This window comes from Agrilus planipennis, unplaced genomic scaffold (genome assembly GCF_000699045.2).
Source record: "Agrilus planipennis isolate EAB-ADULT unplaced genomic scaffold, Apla_2.0 scaffold72, whole genome shotgun sequence".
NCBI lineage: Eukaryota > Metazoa > Arthropoda > Insecta > Coleoptera > Buprestidae > Agrilus > Agrilus planipennis.
Genome location: NW_020439081.1, coordinates 722,441 through 735,299, shown reverse-complemented (window position 1 = coordinate 735,299; position 12,859 = coordinate 722,441). Strand labels below are relative to the sequence as shown.

Genomic DNA, 12,859 nt, shown 5'->3' with positions numbered 1-12,859 from the left:
GTTGTAAGGTTGAAACAATTAGTATTGTATGTACTTAATTGCTTGTATCGTAATATAAAAATAGCCAGGCAGCTAAGTACCTAATTGCATTAATATTATCATAATACATCGGAGTTAAGATACTAGCTCTGTTTGAAAAAGAAAATAATACGGAATTTCGGTGGATACTTGGGTATCTAATCCTGTACGAGGTAAAACTTAGGTTATAGATGAGATGGTTAAGGACAATTTAAAAAACTATTGAGTATTGATCACAGTAAAAGTTGAAAGCGACGTATAGTGCGCGGATGCGCGTGCGGTGTGCGGAGTATTGAACCGTGGACATGGAGTAAGCAACGTATTTTACTATTTTGATTTATTCAATGCTATATTTATATTCTTCAGTCACTATGTGAAGCAGAGAACGTCAATATACATTTGTCTATTAAACATCCGAATAAAAATTGCCCATTAACCTAATTGCTTACATAATTTTACCAAGTTAGTTATTTCGTAATATTTTAGATGTAATTATTTTTACGAAAAACTAAATAACAGTAATGGTAGTTTTATTTTGATTGAAATATTTCAAAAGTATTTAATGCTCATCGTATGCAACCCATTTTACAGAATCTTTAGTAACAATTGGATTGTTTTTTGTTCTAGTTTATCTTTTGCAATTATTAATTGAAAACAACGATTTCGGAAATATATTTTTTTAAAAACAATTTAAAGCGAACAATATTTGTTGTACAGCATAAATTTTTGCGATATTTATTAGTTGCTTGCAGTTTATATTAATGTGGAAATTTTTATAAAGCTGTGTTTAAGTTATAAACAACTTTTTTGTTAACATTATCATTATCGCGGTTTCAGTTTGTACTTGTTTAACTTTTTTTTGCGGACTTATTCAGTTCTATGTATCATTTCAAGAGATTCAAGATCGCCAGGAGTTATAATAGTGGGTGCAGGAGCAGCCGGTATTGCCACAGCAACCCGTTTATTACGAAATGACTTTTCGAATTTTATCATTTTGGAAGCTCAAGATAGAATCGGTGGAAGAGTTTTCAGCAAAAAATTTGGGAATGGTATGGTAGATTTAGGAGCCCAATGGTGTCATGGAGAAGAAAGAAATATAGTCTATGATTTGATAAAAGATTACGACGTATTAAAGCACGATTCGTCACAGTTTTTGCCGTTTCAGTTACAATATTCTCAAACACATTTCAAAGGAATTAACGAGTCGGTTAACGCAGAATTGACCGAATTATTTTTTCAAATATACGAACAGGCTCAGGATACTGTGGAAATAACTAGTATGGGTGATTATTTTTCGAAATAGTAAGTACGCATTACTATTTTGGTTAAAAGATACATAGACACTATTTTATATTATTTAATAAAAAAACGTTTTCCCAACTACTCGAAACGACTGTATTAGTGAAAACTCTATACAGTAAAAGTTCCTTATTCACGGTTTCGTTATTCGCGTTTTCATTTTTTGTAGGTAAAAAAAATTGCAATCCTGCTCCTGTATTCGCGGTTAAAAATTTCATTATTCGCAGAAAAGGATTTGGTGTCATTTATTAGGGGGATTGACCGCAATAGACGGCTCGTGCTTAGTGTGAATTTTACGGAAACATGGGTTTCTATTCTAAACATTGTGATTTGACGCTGCGAGATCAATATCTAATTTTTTGTATGGTAACAGACAAAAGTTCACACTGTAAAGTGCATGATATACTAAAATAGATATGCAATCGCTAAAATAATTTTCTTTATATCTTTCATCGAACTCCTTTTTTCTAAAATAACCAGGGAATTAGTTGGCCAATTATTTAAATCCTAGTCGCAAGAGTTATGTAAAAATAGAATAAGTAAGTAGTGCTGNGGACTAATTTCAAAATTCAAAACAAGAAAAAATCATTAAATTTTTTAAACTCTTGCCTCAAGGTGTTTATAACGATTAAATTGAATTACCGAGTGGACTAATTTCAAAATTCAAAACAAGAAAAAATCATTAAATTTTTTAAACTCTTGCCTCAAGGTGTTTATAACGATTAAATTGAATTTGAATTGCGAATTTATCATTACATTGATTTTATTTGGATACATATTGGTTTTATTTCGGAACCTTAGAACGTATCCTCTATGATTCCATACTAATTACTATTCCATATCCACGGTTTCTGTATTCGCGGCATATTATGGAACGTATCCCTGTGAATAAAGAATTTTGACTGTAAATTAGAACCTTGTTGGTTTTTAAAAACTTTAAAGAATATTGTAATGATAATGAAAGTGACGTACTGATAGTAACAATGATCAGGATTAAGACTTAATGCCATCTTGAATGCTTTTAACCTTGATCCTCATTTTGAGCATTTATTCCATTGCTTAAAACGTTAGTTGAAATCATCCACAAGAACCTCCGTGTTTTAGTTATGTTGAGGCTGTTGAGACTAAATACCACGACAATCAGTCATTGAAGCAGTTTGCGCTTAATGCCGAGGTATTCTTTCTTCACATGATAGCCAGCCTTGAAGGAACTCTATCTGTGTACGACGTTTCGACAGGCTGCTCTTACGAAGAGTGCAAGGGTGACCAAATGTTAACTTGGAACGGTAAAGGTTTCCAAACCATTCTGGACGTGTTAATGAACAAATTTCCTAATCCTGACAATCCTTTGCCCATCGGCGACAAAATCCTCTTTGAAAAAGAAGTCGAGAATATACAATGGAGAAATGATAACAAAGATGGATCAGTTGTAGTTAAATGTGCTGATGGAAGTGTTTATGGAGGTCAGTATGTTGTTGTGACGCCGTCGGTTGGGGTACTTAAGGCAAAGGTTGACGAAATGTTTACACCTCCCTTACCGATTGACAAAAGACGAGCCGTTGAAGATATTGGTTTTGGGGCAATTATGAAAGTGTTTTTATTATATGAAGAACGATGGTGGTCTGACAATTTCAAAGGTTGTGGTTTTGTATGGAGTGAAGAAGATCGTGAAGTTTTGAGAAATGTAAGTGGACTTGAACTGAGTATACCAACTTAGCCCTTGTTGGACAAAGTCAACATCATAAGGTTGTCAGTCCTAAGACTGGTCGGACACGCAACTCCACTCCTTCCTATCCTGAACTAATCTTCGCATTTCCCTAAAACTAGAACAACCCATAGCGAACAGTAATGTAATCTAGGTCTACCTCTACTCCTCTTAATTCCTAAATATGAACATTGGAAAAACTTTGGCGGTTGTTGTAGAACAAACAGAATAGCTCAAAACCCCAACGCCAAAACACGACACTGTAGCTGTCCGAAGCACTTTTCGGTAACAAAGTTACCTTCTTCAGGGACTGAAGTTTACGTCTTCTACTTCAAGTAAACTTCAGTCCCTGAAGAAGGTAACTTTGTTACCGAAAAGTGCTTCGGACAGCTACAGTGTCGTGTTTTGGCGTTGGGGGTTTGAGCTATTCTGTTTGTTCTACTCTTAATTCCTGTTTCTGTCTCTGACTGGACCTTCATGCCTGAGAAGGTGTCCTACCAACCTATTGACTTCCATAGATTGCTCTGTTCTCCTATTCTTTTTAATACCTCTTCATTTCGAATCTTCTCTATCCACAGTATCCTCATAATTCGCCTATAACACAACATTTAGAACGCTTCTAACCTTTGCTCGTCCGCCACGCCCACCGTCCATGTTTCGCACCCGTACAGCGTCGCTCGCACCTTTAATAATATTTCTCGAACTTCTAAATTAATCGTTTGCGAGCATAGAAGTGTCTTCTGTTTATTGAAGACAATTCGACCCTGCGCTACCCTCTGCTTTATATCCCGACTATTCCCTTTCCGTCCTAACTGGGACCTTGGACAAAGTACAAAATACAAAATTGTTTTTAGAAGGGAGATATTTGGATTATGGATATTTTCTATTTATTCATTTTGGAAAGTAATCCGAATGTCCTGTGCTTTTTTGTTTCACACGATAATGTCCCAAGTATAGAGCAGAAAACGGACGAAGAAGTGCTTTCCGGAATAAATTTCCTTATTGAAAAATTTTTAGGCGACAAGTATACACCGACGACTCCTAGTGAAATTTTACGGTTTGTATTTCACCATAGGTGCGACACTCACCGTGCAGTCACCTGATGGAATTTTTTAGGTCCAAATGGCGTTCAAATCCCTACTTTAGAGGCACTTACTCCTATCAATCATTAAAATCTCATACCAGTCGAACTCTAATCAACGAAACGTTAGCTGCACCTATTTGTGACAATAATAGCAAGCCCGTAGTACTCTTTGCTGGGGAAGCCACTCATTCCGTTTATTACGGAACAGTCCATGGGGCAATTGAAACAGGATTTCGAGAAGCTGACAGACTACTATCACTAATTAAATGAATTTTATTTGCACAAGATACAGTGTATTTCAAAAATAAAGTGCCAAAATTATTTTTATCGCTTTATAAACCCTGAAAACCTGTAGAAATGTGCAAAATGGTTTTTTAAAAGTTTTTAAATACAAAATGCAAATACTTTTTTGATTTGTCATTTCAAAATAGATTTTTAGAAGTTTTTTTTCAAATAAATACATTTTTGTAGTAGCTACTTAATTGTCTACATTTACTTAAGTATAAAATATCTTTTAAGGAAACCTTGCAGGCATTTTCTCGTTTTTTAAATACTGGAGTTTTTTTAGACTAATAGTGGTGTTTGCATTGTATCACCAGCTGCGAAGATGGAGTACGATTATATTTTTCTCTTTGAAGTGATTGAGATATAGTTTTTCTATCTTTATGTTATTGTTTGTTCAGTTCAGCAACAAATAATTCTATATGTTTCCTTATTTACCTTTGTCACCCGTTTTAATTGTCAAAATAGTTTATTTACCTTGAAAGATCAGAGAAGTGACTTGGGGTACTTGCAGGAATGAAATTTGTTATGCCAATATAACACAAAATGTTATCAAAGTTACCAGAAACTTATGAACTCCTTAAAATTTTGTTTATATTGCTTCCAATATTGAATAGAATCACACAAATGTTTACTCCGTTTTAAAAAAGTTTTGACCAACTAAAATATGATTTTGATTTTGCAGAAAAGGACAGTGGCATGTACGCCACTGTGTATGGCAATAGCATAAGTCATTCAAGTTGTCAACTTATTGTAAAACAGTTAAATGAAAAATGAAACTTTTACTAGTACTTTTTGCCGTATTCGTAATAATAAAGTTTAGATTATGCAATGGTGGTTTAGAAGAAGTGAGAGAGAAACTTCTTAATCCTACAAAAGGAAGATGCAGGTTGCCCTATGAGGATAACTATTACTGCAGATCTGATTATCAGTGTCCAACAACCTCGGTTCCAAACACCGCTTGTTGGCGCAAACCCTGTGGTCCTACTTCTACATGCGGACCTAATTTTAAAAGCTTACCTTTTAACGATTTCGAAAGGGAATTTATGTTAGCACTTCACAACGGTTACCGAGACAGAATTGCATCTGGGCAGGAAGAAAGACATTCGGGTACTTTTTTTATATAAACATCTTTTTGTCAAAATAAAAAATCGTCTTTGTAAAAAGTAAATAAACAATCGTGGCGAAAACTTCATTCCATGGAGATCGGATAAAATAATCCAAATTATGAAAAAATCGGAGGGTAGGTGTTTGAGTTCTTGAAAAAGGCTGCTTCTAGGAACACAATTATCCAACACGTTTAAAAATCGGTTCATTAATTCTGAAATTACAATACGATAAGAAGATACACCAGATAAAGACCTTTAATTTGTAATACCCCAAATGAAATTAAAACCAGTAGATCATTAATAAGTTTGGTGATAGGTAACATTTATTTTANAATACCCCTCCACCCCAAGTTTATACAAAGATATTTACTAATGAACGAAATAAATATCGGAGTGGTTTTGAATAAATCTTTCAGTTATTGTGGTAGATTGGGATAAATTTGATAGACTTATTTTGGGAATTTTCTTGGAGTAATAAATTATAAGATTAAATGGTGATTCTTACATGTTTTAAACGTTCTCTTTCTTCTTCAGACCAAACAAAACTCAAAGAACCCAAATTTTCCGGCCACCACTTTTCTTCATACAAAAGATATATTTTCATAACAGCTCCGAAACCGATGTCATCAATCGCTTTAATTTTTTCATTTGGTAATTTTGGAGTAAACATAGTGCTACCATTTTCTTTCAAAACGCCAAGAGACACCGTTACAATAACGTGATTCGCGTAATACACTTCTCCATTTGAACATTTCACCTCGGATTTCGATGAATTTGGTTGAAAACTGTTTTGCCAATTTATATTTGTAACTTCTTTGTTTAATAAAATTTTATCATCGATGGGAAGACTCTCGTTCGGATTGGGATACTTTTTCATTAATATATCCAAAAATATTTTGTATCCTTTCCCATTCCATTGTAGGGATTGATCTCCCTCGCATATTTGGTATTCGCTTTGCGTTGAAATGTCAGACACGTCAAAACTACTTTCCAGAGAACATATTGCACCGAGGTATAAGTTTGTAGCGTCTTTTGCATATTGTAGAATCTCCGGTTTGTCAGAATACAATTCATTAATACTGTTATTGTATCTACAAACGAAGGATTGAATTAAATGAAATCCACTGTAACCAATTTTGTTTGTTTGTCTGCTACCATTTCACACCTTAACTACTCCACCAATTGTAATGAAATTTTGTGCATACATTGTCAAGGGTACAATAAAGGACATAGGGTATCTTTTATTCAGAAAACAAATACTGTTCCCGAGGGACAGAAAAATTAGCTTCATATGGTCGTCGATGATCTTCAACGCAAGCGAAACCCCGTGTAAAACCTAGTTTTGTAATAAATATTAATAATGGTATATATATTTATGAAGTTCTTTCATCAAAACTTAAGAAAAATAAGAATCGTTTGAAATTTTGTAGATTCTACCCGTTTTCTTTCATCGTAATTTTTCTGAAAAGTTACTGTCAGGCAAAGCTAGTAATAGTATGTTACTAAATACTTAAAGAACAACATCTATTTTGCTTACAAACCTTTTGACGAAATAGTCGTGAAGAGAAGCTGCGTTTGGGTCTTCTTCCATATTTTCGTAAATTGACTCAAATAATCTGTTTACGGTATCACTGGTATTTTTGTCTACAGAGAATTTTGTATACAGATGGGTGATTGAATTAACATCATCGACTTTTAAAACATCCAGGTCCTTTACAATTTCGTAAACAATGTTGTCCTTTTGTCCATGACACCATTGGGCTCCTAAATCCACAAGTCCATTACCGAACGGAACGGTAAATATTCTTCCACCAATTCTGTTTTCTGCTTCCAAGATTATAAAATCTGTGAAATTGTTTTCTAAAAGCTTCGTAGCCGCGGCTATTCCAGATGATCCTGCGCCTACTATTATTACCGAATGTTGATCAGTGGCTTTACAATAATGTACGAGAAATAATGCACAGGCTGTGGCAAATCTAATAAATGCTTTCATGTCTCTTCCGTTAGTAAATGATTGGTGAGACATACCTTCAATTGTTTGTAATTGAATATGAATTGATCCAACACACAAAGTCGATGTTTTAATAGATACTTGCAATAAAATTGCCTTGACTTCACAGATACAAATAGGGTTATCGGAATTGTTGATACCCCAATAAATGGGTTGGTAAATTATATTTAGTAGTATTGAGATTTCCTTAAAAATTATGTAAATATTATTGTTACGTTTCACTATTTTTTGATAAACAAATTATGTAACTTTCTTTTTAAAAGCTAAAAAGCTCGTTTATTTAGCCAAGTTATCATCAACTCTTTTCTGTTGTTGTTTAAAGTTTATTGTCAGTAACGAAATCTGCACATTTCTACGTAGTTAATAATATGTACAATATATATAATATATATTAAGAAAAAGCTTAAAGTTAGTTGAAAACAAAACTTTAAGATAAGTCTAATCATAATTGAAGTGAAATAATTCTGTTTGTAGCTGTATTTATCATTCTTTATTTAAATTTGAGCAAATTCTAACAACACAAATTATTGAGTTTTATACAATTTGAGGATTCTGTCCGCTTCTCGGAATCCTGTTTCGGTAGCTCCATGAACTGTTGCAAAATGGTGAGGATTTGTAGCTTCTCCAGCAAAGAAAACGATGGGTTTGGTAGTGTTAGGATATAATAGGGGGTTGCCCAAATCTTCACGTAATGTATTATTAGCATTCATTTTAATCGAAGGGTAAGAATAGGATCCTCGGAAATGGGGCTGAGAGTGCCATTTTGACCTACAATTTTAGATACCTATCAGAAATATGCAATAAACATCATCATAAGGTCGTCAGTCATTCGCCGGTAACACCACATTTTGAACGCTTTCTAACATTTTCTTTTCCGTAGCGCCCACCGTCCATGTTTCGCACCCGTAAAACGCCGCGCTCCAAACATACACGTTTAACAATCTTTTCCGAATTTCTAAATTAATCGTTCACGAGCATAGAAGTAAATTCTTTTTATTGAAACTCTGCTTTATATCCTTACTCCTTCCGTCCTGACTTATATGACTTGGAAAATTAAAGATAGAATGGATACTCCCATTTACGTAAAGAATCTTAAATGCATTTCATATTATGATACAGAATCTGTTGGGTTTATTTATAACTAGGATGTTTCGTAGTTTGTCTCTTTACCACAGTCTCAATTTTCTACTTTTAGCGTTATTACCTTAAAATTTTTGAAGGTTGTGTAATATTATAATCCTTGCGTAGAAACAAATCGAAAATATACGTTATTCCGGAAAGAATTTCACTGTCTGGTAGTTGTTCGATCTTAGGGACATCGTCTCCAGCGATCCAAAGGCATAGTTCATTCCTATTTCCTATTTGCGGTGCCAGGCTCAATACATTTAAGTACCATTCGAGACCATTCTGAAATTATGAAAGCGTAATTTTTGTAAAAGATTAATATATATACTGTAGAATAGACGCGATATTATTAAAATTAGTTCATACATCTCGCAATGTTCGCCTTTCTTGTTCCGTCCAAATGAAATTCATTAAAGTTAAATTTTCCGGCCACCAACTGTGCTCGTACCAAAGGTGTATTTCTGAAATTGCTCCAAAACCAATGTCTTCTATAGCTCGGACCTTTTCAATTGGTAGTCGCGGATTGAACATTGTTTCGAGATTTTCTTTCAAAACACCAAGGGAAACAGTTACAATAACATGTTCAGCATAGTATGTTTCCCCATTAGAACATTTAATTGCAACTTTTGAGCTGTTTGAATTTTCAGTTCGCCAGTCTACGTTAGCGACTTCTTTATTTAATAAAATTTTATCGTCAATTGGTAGACTTTCGTTTGGATTCGGATACTTTTTCATGAGTACATCTAAGAATGTTTTGTATCCTTTTCCGTTCCAATGCATGTACTGATCACCAGGAATTTCTTCATAACTTTCATGTGGTGAAATATCGGAAGCATTGAAAGCACCTTCTATACTACAAATAGCACCAAGAAAAAAATCGGTACAATCTTTAGCGAACTCTAGCAGTTTCGGGCTGTCCGAATATAATTTGTTAATGGCATTGGTGAATCTACAAATATAAAGGACAATGTCAGAAGTCATCGTAAGGTAAAATAGAAAGCATTGAAGAAACTAATAATTATATAATAATAGTAAAGTGCATGATATACTAAAATAGATATGCAATCGCTAAAATAATTTTCTTTATATCTTTCATCGAACTCCATTTTTCTAAAATAACCAGGGAATTAGTTGGCCAATTATTTAAATCCTAGTCGCAAGAGTTATGTAAAAATAGAATAAGTAAGTAGTGCTGTCTCTATTATTTATACTTTTCGTTCACAAAATATGTAACATCTGGAATACGTACTAATAAAATTAGCTAATCTATGTAATAACCAGAAAGCAATCCCTGTAAAACCCGATTTATAAATGGAAATAAGAAAAACCTTCATTTTTAATAAGTAATTCAATTCGAAATCCATATATTGACGAAGTTTATTTTATTATGTAAGTAATTCTTCACAAAAGTATCTTACCGTTTAACAAAATATTCTTGTAGTGAAGATTCTTTCACATCGTCTTCAACATTTTCGTATATTGAGTCGAATAAGTTATTTATTGTTTCAGTGACATTTTTATCAATTTTAAATTTCGTGTAAAGGTTTACATATGTACCATTATCGTGGTGTTTTAACACATCCAAGTCCTTCACGGTTTCGTACACAATATTATTCTTCTCTCCTTGACAAAATTGCGCTCCCAAATCCACAATTCCATTGCCAAAAGGAACACTAAATATTCGTCCACCTGTTCTGTTTTCGGCTTCCAGAATTATAAAATCGGTAAAGTCGTTTTCCAGAAGTCTCGTAGCGGCTGCTATACCTGAAGATCCTGCACCTATTATTACTAGCTTATGGTGATCAGCTTCGCAATAGTGTTGAAAAAAGAAAACGCAAAGTGTGGTTAAAAGTAATAATAACTTCATATTTTTTGGTTTAATTGACACGAAACTCTAAGCTCTACATTTGGAAAATATGGGATAAGTATTGGGTGAAAATATATATTCTGATGTAGGTCAGAGTTTATTGATAAATATTTTTTAAAGAAGTCATAAACTAATTGCAACAACTATATTATATAATTGTGAGTTCTAAATGATCATTAGTTTGATAAAAAATCTTGTTATTAAAACACTACTACAAGCGTTAATTAGTAAATATCAATAATTCTTTATTGTTTACTACTTTTAGTGAAACTTTAACTAACATTTTTTGGTATTTAAAATATATGTATATTGCTAAATAACTTCTAGGGAATAGTCTTTCAAATAAATTATGTCTTGATTTATATTGGGAGATTGCTATAGGTAAATTTCCGATTTATAACTACCCGGTTTCCTCAGCTAGTATGAAAAGGTATGATTTTTTAAATACATAAAATTTATTTCATTCTTAATAGATAAATTGATAGAAATTATGAAGCCGCATTATCAAGTACGTTGAAATATATCTTGGCAGAAGGAAGGAAGTGGATCCTTACTGATTTAGAATTGCCATTAAAAAAGGATTATTTTACTTTTGTTTATCAAATAAATCACATTTCTGTTGATATATCTACTTCTCCCAAATGCGCCATTTTCTAAAAAATAATAAGTGTCGAATAGAGATGATGCTCGAGTCGAGATTATTGATTGTATCGTAATTGTATGGATTAAGAAATTCTAGAAATACCTATAAATAGTACTAGCGTAATACAAAAACACAAGAATATTGCAAATTCATCAAATTTTTATTAGTACAATAATTAAAAAAATAATCATCGTAACACAGATATAGATAGGGTACCTAACATATGTCGCATTATGAGTCAAATGATAAAATGCGATAATAAATAGATACATATATACAGTTGTAAGGTTGAAACAATTAGTATTGTATGTACTTAATTGCTTGTATCGTAATATAAAAATAGCCAGGCAGCTAAGTACCTAATTGCATTAATATTATCATAATACATCGGAGTTAAGATACTAGCTCTGTTTGAAAAAGAAAATAATACGGAATTTCGGTGGATACTTGGGTATCTAATCCTGTACGAGGTAAAACTTAGGTTATAGATGAGATGGTTAAGGACAATTTAAAAAACTATTGAGTATTGATCACAGTAAAAGTTGAAAGCGACGTATAGTGCGCGGATGCGCGTGCGGTGTGCGGAGTATTGAACCGTGGACATGGAGTAAGCAACGTATTTTACTATTTTGATTTATTCAATGCTATATTTATATTCTTCAGTCACTATGTGAAGCAGAGAACGTCAATATACATTTGTCTATTAAACATCCGAATAAAAATTGCCCATTAACCTAATTGCTTACATAATTTTACCAAGTTAGTTATTTCGTAATATTTTAGATGTAATTATTTTTACGAAAAACTAAATAACAGTAATGGTAGTTTTATTTTGATTGAAATATTTCAAAAGTATTTAATGCTCATCGTATGCAACTCATTTTACAGAATGTTTAATAACAAATGGATTGTTTTTAGTTCTAGTTTATCTTTGCAATTATTAATTAAAAACAACGATTTCGGAAATATAATTTTTTAAAAACAATTTAAAGCGAACAATATTTGTTGTACAGCATAGATTTTTGCGATATTTATTAGTTACTTATAGTTTATATTAATGTGGAAATTTTTATAAAGCTGTGTTTAAGTTATAAACAACTTTTTTGTTAACATTATCATTATCGCGGTTTCAGTTTGTACTTGTTTAACTTTTTTTTGCGGACTTATTCAGTTCTATGTATCATTTCAAGAGATTCAAGATCGCCAGGAGTAATAATAGTGGGTGCAGGAGCAGCCGGTATTGCCACAGCAACCCGTTTATTACGAAATGACTTTTCGAATTTTATCATTTTGGAAGCTCAAGATAGAATCGGTGGAAGAGTTTTCAGCAAAAAATTTGGGAATGGTATGGTAGATTTAGGAGCCCAATGGTGTCATGGAGAAGAAAGAAATATAGTCTATGATTTGATAAAAGATTACGACGTATTAAAGCACGATTCGTCACAGTTTTTGCCGTTTCAGTTACAATATTCTCAAACACATTTCAAAGGAATTAACGAGTCGGTTAACGCAGAATTGACCGAATTATTTTTTCAAATATACGAACAGGCTCAGGATACTGTGGAAATAACTAGTATGGGTGATTATTTTTCGAAATAGTAAGTACGCATTACTATTTTGGTTAAAAGATACATAGACACTATTTTATATTATTTAATAAAAAAACGTTTTCCCAACTACTCGAAACGTTTCGGGCTGTCCGAATATAATTTGTTA

General features: G+C 32.8%; 4 protein-coding genes across 5 annotated transcripts; 2 read left to right on the top strand and 2 right to left on the bottom strand.

Annotated features, from left to right (window-relative positions):
- Positions 1 to 10: 10 nt before the first annotated feature.
- Positions 11 to 4,429, top strand: LOC108733148 (peroxisomal N(1)-acetyl-spermine/spermidine oxidase). Its single transcript, XM_025977378.1, has 5 exons — positions 11 to 328; positions 913 to 1,320; positions 2,422 to 3,001; positions 3,877 to 4,079; positions 4,139 to 4,429. Exons 1-5 carry the CDS (start codon positions 324 to 326, stop codon positions 4,374 to 4,376), a joined length of 1,434 nt encoding a protein of 477 aa, XP_025833163.1. The 5' UTR covers positions 11 to 323; the 3' UTR covers positions 4,377 to 4,429.
- A 1,408-nt stretch (positions 4,430 to 5,837) lies between these two features.
- LOC112903870 (spermine oxidase-like) lies at positions 5,838 to 7,891 on the bottom strand. The gene is made up of 2 exons (XM_025977366.1): positions 7,039 to 7,891; positions 5,838 to 6,588 (listed from the first exon to the last, which is right to left on the bottom strand). Exons 1-2 carry the CDS (start codon positions 7,521 to 7,523, stop codon positions 5,985 to 5,987), a joined length of 1,089 nt encoding a protein of 362 aa, XP_025833151.1. The 5' UTR covers positions 7,524 to 7,891; the 3' UTR covers positions 5,838 to 5,984.
- A 92-nt stretch (positions 7,892 to 7,983) lies between these two features.
- On the bottom strand, positions 7,984 to 10,604 carry LOC108733186 (spermine oxidase-like). The gene is made up of 4 exons (XM_018464250.2): positions 10,052 to 10,604; positions 9,000 to 9,582; positions 8,713 to 8,915; positions 7,984 to 8,276 (listed from the first exon to the last, which is right to left on the bottom strand). The coding sequence occupies exons 1-4, from the start codon at positions 10,498 to 10,500 to the stop codon at positions 8,033 to 8,035; spliced, it is 1,479 nt and encodes a 492-aa protein (XP_018319752.1). The 5' UTR covers positions 10,501 to 10,604; the 3' UTR covers positions 7,984 to 8,032.
- Positions 10,605 to 10,793: 189 nt separating this feature from the next.
- Positions 10,794 to 12,824, top strand: LOC112905269 (spermine oxidase-like). Of its 2 annotated transcripts, none has more exons than XM_025977367.1 (2): positions 10,794 to 10,930; positions 12,334 to 12,824. In XM_025977367.1, the coding sequence occupies exons 1-2, from the start codon at positions 10,923 to 10,925 to the stop codon at positions 12,740 to 12,742; spliced, it is 417 nt and encodes a 138-aa protein (XP_025833152.1). In that variant the 5' UTR covers positions 10,794 to 10,922; the 3' UTR covers positions 12,743 to 12,824. The 2 variants fall into 2 exon arrangements, with proteins under 2 accessions (XP_025833152.1, XP_025833153.1); XM_025977368.1 differs by lacking the exon at positions 10,794 to 10,930 and adding an exon at positions 11,443 to 11,750.
- The last annotated feature ends 35 nt before the right edge of the window (positions 12,825 to 12,859 follow it).

Bases quoted from the DNA above. Each gene is read 5' to 3' on its own strand.
- LOC108733148 (XM_025977378.1), top strand. The intron at 1,321-2,421 runs GTAAGTACGCAT...TCCGTGTTTTAG, and splicing joins GGTGATTATTTTTCGAAATA to TTATGTTGAGGCTGTTGAGA. The intron at 3,002-3,876 runs GTAAGTGGACTT...AATTGTTTTTAG, and splicing joins ATCGTGAAGTTTTGAGAAAT to AAGGGAGATATTTGGATTAT.
- LOC108733186 (XM_018464250.2), bottom strand. From the start codon at position 10,500: ATGAAGTTATTATTACTTTTAACCACACTTTGCGTTTTCTTTTTTCAA. The intron at 8,916-8,999 runs GTATGAACTAAT...TCATAATTTCAG, and splicing joins AAAGGCGAACATTGCGAGAT to AATGGTCTCGAATGGTACTT. The intron at 8,277-8,712 runs GTAATAACGCTA...CTAAAATTGTAG, and splicing joins CAACCTTCAAAAATTTTAAG to GTCAAAATGGCACTCTCAGC.
- LOC112903870 (XM_025977366.1), bottom strand. From the start codon at position 7,523: ATGTCTCACCAATCATTTACTAACGGAAGAGACATGAAAGCATTTATT. The intron at 6,589-7,038 runs GTTTGTAAGCAA...CTTCGTTTGTAG, and splicing joins CACGACTATTTCGTCAAAAG to ATACAATAACAGTATTAATG.